This window comes from Zalophus californianus, chromosome 1 (assembly GCF_009762305.2).
Source record: "Zalophus californianus isolate mZalCal1 chromosome 1, mZalCal1.pri.v2, whole genome shotgun sequence".
In the NCBI taxonomy this organism is placed as follows: domain Eukaryota; kingdom Metazoa; phylum Chordata; class Mammalia; order Carnivora; family Otariidae; genus Zalophus; species Zalophus californianus.
In genome coordinates, this window is record NC_045595.1 from 85400962 (window position 1) to 85406961 (window position 6000).

Here is a 6000-nt window from a genome sequence, read left to right on the forward strand (position 1 = left end):
AGTTTTACAACAATTTCTTACTCAACACCATATTTACAAAACAGATGGAGTTCCAAAGAAATCATTTCAAATGAGAAATATAATTCTGGTCAGCCCACAGTGTATTTCTGCATATGTCCTGCATCTCAGCAATAATCCCCTTTCTGTGCCCACTGCTCATCACATATGGGCTGTTATTTCTCCCTCTGACTTGGGGATCCCCACATAAGAGGAATGTCAAGATGGTAATGAAAATGGAAGCTAGGAAACAGGCATAGCTCACAAGCCTGACATTTCAACTAAAGCAACCCCATCAATACTGGCTAACAACTCCCTGCCATGCCCTTAAGCCCCCAATTATCACCTTGCTTATCCATCTACTCCTGCCTCTATCTTTCCATCACCTGACTGAATTCATCCCTTATATTGGAAAAGAACATAAGGAAACCAGGGAAAGATGTCACTAGTGCTTTTTCATATGAGCTTCTGTTAAGTTTTTTTTTTTTTAACAAAAGTGAAATAGTTTCTGCCTTTCACGTGACAAAAATGTGCACTATTTATTGCTTTATGAAATTTGACATTAAAGATCTCTTTATTCTATCAGAATATTGTCTTCATACTGTTATGTCTATAGAAAATACCACACTAAGTTTCTAAAATCTTGATCCTTCAAGGCACCGATTCAAGGGGAAATATACCAAGTTAATTAACCCAGGCTTGATCAACTTTCAACTCTATTTCCACAGTTTCAAAGGGTGTTTAAGAAAATACACATCAACACAAAGGAAAGAAAAAGGAGTAAATCAAGTCATCTTAGGAGGTATAAGAAAATGAACAAGATATGAGACTAGTAAATACCAAACCACCAATTTTAGAAATTAACAGAACTTAAGAGAAAACATGTACTTCTTTCTCATGCCTCCATTCATTCAGGAGCAATCTATTGAGCCCGTACTATGTTCCTGGCAATGTGTATCCAGGGATACAACTCTGAACAAGAAACCACCTGCCTTCATTAGAAAAAAGAAAAATGACAAAGATATCTTTCAAAGTTTCAAAATTCAAAAACCAGTGATTGCTGAATAATTAATGATTTCCCCATGTGCTTCTAGAATCTTCAATGAAGAAATCTACCAACAAGGTCTCAATTCCACATATCAGAAATATTGGCAAATCATCCTTCTTCCCATTCTGAATATAAAATTAAAACAGCTGTTTTAATTAAATAAGTTACACTGTGGATCCCACTATGGACACCAATAAAGCTCGATTAAAAAAAAAGTGCAAAAACAGGCCCTCCATAAAAACTGGGGAATAAAATTAAAATTAGGTAGGCTGGTATCTTCTCTGGAATTTTCACCTCAAATTCATTAACACCACAATGCGATATCACTACAAGTATCCAGTAGCCAATAAAAACAGACATGACACATAACTCTGTTAACAGCATTGATTATCATGCATAGCTGAAAGCAACTTCCATGGAAACATAAGCTACAGAGTACAAGAAAATATAAGTCACCTTTTAAAAGCCAGGTATGCAGCAAAAATAGGTTACTTTCCTTAAACTCTCAACACCTACTGAAGGTAGTTAATACACTTGATCTTTAAGCCCTTCACTTGTGCCCTTGCCCAGACATAAACTGTACAAACAGATGACAAAGCGAAAAGCAGTTTCACAACTGCCTGTTACAGAGAGTAGGAAGGTGGTATATTTCACTAGATTACTGCAGAAGCTGATAACACCATGAGACACTACAGAGAACTTAGAAGATTTCTGAAGGTCCAATTAAATTTCAAATACCACCAGTGTCAATTCTCTTTACTGTGGCCTGTTTTGCCCTCTCTCCCATGGGTTATCAGCCACAGGAAGGGTGGGTGCAGCCCTGTTAATGTGCTTTGCTGCTCACTATCCTGGTAACCCCTTGATTTTCAGAAAGCAATGTTTTCATATTTGCTCTGAACTTAAGCAGAATGAGCTACTCTTGCCTAAGGCTCTGCTCTTCTTAGCTCATCAACTATTTTTGTTTTCACTCCATGTGACGAGAAATATTTTTACATTGCAGACCAAAACGTAGTATTAGAATGAAACCACCACAAACTCAGAGGAGTTCCTAATATTACTTCTTGAGTTTAAAATGCACAAAACAATTGCTGACTTTCTTCTGCTGAGTAACACTATGCAAAAGATAGCAAAACCAAGCAAACTGCTCAAAAGAACTTCCACAGAACTAGGGGCCTGCCTACTGCAGCAAGGAAAAGATTAAATTGTGCAGAACTGTAATGTCTCAGTGCTTTTGAGCCTAAGAAAGCGGAAATCTTCATTTATGTTCCGAAACATACTCCATTCCCCCGTGTGACTGAGTGACCGGAGAGATTTTGCACCCTCTAAGTATAACCATTTGCTAGAGGCAACTAGATACAGATCAGAAGAGACCTATTAAATAAGCTCTGTTCACCACATGTTTTCACAAAACCTGTGTCTTTAACATACAATAGACACCTTACAGGGAGTCTGTTACCAGCCAAGCCTACCCCAGAAGAGCATGTCCTGCCCAACCAGGTACAGGCCATAATTCCAGGCCAGTCCTGGGAAAGATGACAGCCCCAAGTTCAACTGGGAATGTCTGAGCACAGCTCCCCCTGCACATTAGGGATCACCTCTCCATTCTTTCCAAATGCCATTTGCATCCAATGCCTGCTCCAGCACCCCAAGCACCCGTGCACCAGTGGTTCCCGTTAGCAGGGGACTCCTCTTACAACCCCCTCCTTCCTCCACCACTCCCCTCTTGGGAACTGACCCCAGGGGCGGCTGGGGGTGGGCGATGAGCGCCCTTCTCCCACCTACCTTGATGATGCTGCTCCGGCGGGGCAGGCCGCCGGGTTTGCTTTCCCGGGGAAAGGGGCAGGCGGCCGGGCTGGGGGTCGGGGCGAGCGCAGCGCCGCGGGGTCCCCCGGCGGGGCTGGCTCGGGCTTCGTCCCCGGACACGCCGAGGCTGCAATCTCCGTTGGAAACCCCGCCGCTGTCATAGCGCGCCCGCCCGTGGCCGAGGCGACCTCCCCCGCCGCCGCCGCCGCCGCCGCCTTCCGCGGCTCCAGCTTTCAGGGCGCCCTTGGAGCCGAGGGCCGGGCCCGGGGAGGTGGGCAGGGCCCCGCCGGCGGCGCCCCCCCGGCCGCACTCCGCCATGGGCGCCCCACGACCCGCCAGCACAAAGCCGCGTCCCCGCGTCCCCGCGTCCCCGCCGCCGCCTCGGGCCGCCGCGCGCGGCCCCTCCTCCTCTCCTCCTCCCGCCGCCGCCTCCTCGGCCGCTTCTTCCGCTTTTTTTTTTTTTTTTTTTATTTAGATGTGATGTTTGTTTCGAGCTCGCGTCGCACACGGTTCAAGTCGTGGCGGCAGAATTATCGGAAGATTCCTGCAGGGGAGAGCAGAGAGAGACACAAGTCAGCTCCGGCGGCGGCGGCGGGGCCCGGGCTCCCAGTACCTGGGGAAGGAAAACACGCCCCGGCACACGCGCCGCCGCAGGCGCCAAAAATAACCCGCGCGGGCCCGGCGCCCACCAGGCCACGGGGCACCCACCCCGAGGTACCGCGGCGGCCGCCTCAGGGCCTCGGGGCGCTCTCCCGGGAGACTCAGGACACCCCTCATCCCCGGGAATCCGAGCGCCCATCACGCGGGAACCCGGCGCCCAGCCCCGGGCCGGGGTGCCCACCTCCGGCTCAGGGCGAAGGGAAGCGGCGGGCGCCCGCGGCTCTGCGGCCTCGCGGAGGCGCCTCCCGAGGGTCTTGCAGCCCCAGGCGGGCGGGAGGTGAAGCCGGGTCTCCCTGGACCCCAACTCCCCAGAGGCCGTCGCGTGTCGAGCCCCGCCGCGTACCCCCAGAATCCCCGCTGAGGCCTGCGGCACCGAGAGGAAGCGCACAGCGGGCAGGGGCGGCCGGGCTGTGAGAGTGGCGGCGCGGCCCGGGGCAGCGCCTGAAGGGGGCACCCCAGAACCCCAGCCCCTTGCCCGCGGCTGTCTCCTCCGAGCTCGGCGCTGCCCACTGTAGGCCGCGAGGACCCTCCCGGGCCGCCCCCGACCCACCGCGAGCCGCCCGGGCTCCCACCCGAGGTCGCCGCCGTCGTGGCTGCTCCCGCCGAGGCCGGGTCACGGGGCCGCGGGAACCTCGCTGCCAGCGAGCGGACGACAACCGCCGGCGGCCGCGGGTCCTGGATACCCCGGTTCCCCTAAAGCTGCCACAACTGCCAATCACCCGCCTGGCGCCCGAGGGGCAACGACCGTGCAGGCCGCAGGGTCGGGAGTGTCTGGGGCTCGGGGGCTCGGCCTCTGCGCCTTCCTGCTGCCCCCCGGCCCGCGCGCGGGTCTCGTTCGCCTCCCACCCAGCTCGGGAAAAGGCCCTCCGGACGTTCCCCCTCTGGGCTTCCCCAGTGGGTCAGACCTATTTCACATACAGAAACCAATTCCGTTCCCCGGGCTCCTGAACTGTGAATTGATTCAACGGTTGCAAGGATGCTGGAACGCGGGCGGGGCCGGGGGCGGGGGCGAGAGGTGAAGAGTAGAGGACCTCAGCAGAGCCTGTTCTGTGCCCTCCGAGTCGCCCTACAGGGATTTATCACCGTCGTGCCTCCCTCCCAGCGTCCTTCCTGATCCCGCCGCCAGGGACGCGGGCTCATGTAGCCCGCTGCCGGTCCCCGCCTTAGGTCAGGCTCATCTTCTGGGACAGGATCCTACCAGGATCACAGCAGCCAGTCCCTCTTCTCTCCGGTCCTTCCCCATTTTTCTCCTCCCCTAATGCTTCAGGTAGAGTGACCTGCCTAAAAATCAACCCTGATCTTGCCGCTCCCCAGCACAAATATCTCCCCAGGATCTCCATCCCCCGAGCCAGACGGGCTCCAACTCCGCTGGGTGGTACCCGAGGCCCCACCCAGCCTGGCCCCTCCCACCTCCCCATCCCAGGTTCCCCAGCCTCCAGCCTCCAGCGCTTCTCCAGGACGCCAGTTCTAGTCCAGCTCCTGTGTTTGCTTTTCCGAGAATGCACTTCCCAAGGGCACAAAGGATAGTCCGCTGGGGGGTGAACTTAAAGACTTTGCTTTCATTAGCGTGATGTTGTAGCAAACTGCCAAGTAGCCTCTGAGGAAATGGGATTTACATACATATACATACCCACCCTCGCCTCTGAAGCAACTTCAAATACCTTCATGTTATTCTTGGGGGCGTTTTAATTCTTCTGATCTTCTGGATTCATGTTTTTGTAACCCATCAGAAAAGCTTTTATTCATCTCTAGCCAATCTGGGCCTACACACTAACAGAAATATTTTCACATCGATGGACCACAATGTTTCAATATTTTATTCAATCCCATCCTTTCTTGTTTGTTTGTTTTCTAGTTTTGGTTCAAAAAATTTTTTTTCTGTCATGATAGTTTTGCAAGAAAATATTATTCAGATAATTCAAATCAGGTTCTTAATCTACTTTATATCAAATATAGTCAGAGTAGCCAGTGAACGAATATGCTGAGGGGGAGGAAAGGAAAAATCCTGGGCCTTTATTCTTCACATTCTCTAATTTTGATATGTTGAGTTAATTGCCTGAAGGTCTCTCTGCCCTTTGCTGCATTTATCAATCACTAGTAACATGCGATGAGACTCCTCTATCTTGCAACTTGTACCATGAGTTTCCCCCGGTGAGTGGGGGGACAAATACAGATTTACACTTCCAGGATGTTTTTTATAAAACCACCATCTAATTCCCCTAATGCTCTCCAAAATGAGCACCTATCCATCTCACTCTGGACTCACAGCAGGTCAAACCAGGGAGACTTCGTTGAAATAGACTTGGCATTTAAATTAAAACGTTTCCCAAAGCATCTTGGCAGACCTGTAACTAGAGATGCCAGAAGCCCAAGGCCTGTGCCAGGTTCCTTTTTATCCCCCTAAGTGCTTGTCTCCCACAAGCTGCTGGTCACACGCCTGCTGATGTTAAAGCTGTACTTCCTCATCACACCAACAGCCAGACATTAGGTAC

General features: G+C 51.5%; 1 protein-coding gene across 5 annotated transcripts in view; it reads right to left on the reverse strand.

The window, feature by feature from the left end:
• Positions 1 to 4906, reverse strand: part of PLCL2 (phospholipase C like 2) — a 188679-nt gene extending 183773 nt beyond the window's left edge. For 2 of the 5 annotated variants that reach the window (XM_027583802.2, XM_027583800.2), the window contains exon 1: positions 2828 to 3574. In XM_027583802.2, the coding sequence (XP_027439603.2) occupies positions 2828 to 3166 (339 nt within the window). In that variant the 5' untranslated portion in view covers positions 3167 to 3574. Of the gene's footprint in view, positions 1 to 2827; positions 3575 to 3689; positions 3840 to 4426 lie in introns of those variants that run through there. The other 3 variants (XM_027583798.2, XM_027583799.2, XM_027583797.2) reach the window with 3 other exon arrangements.
• Between the last annotated feature and the right edge of the window lie 1094 nt (positions 4907 to 6000).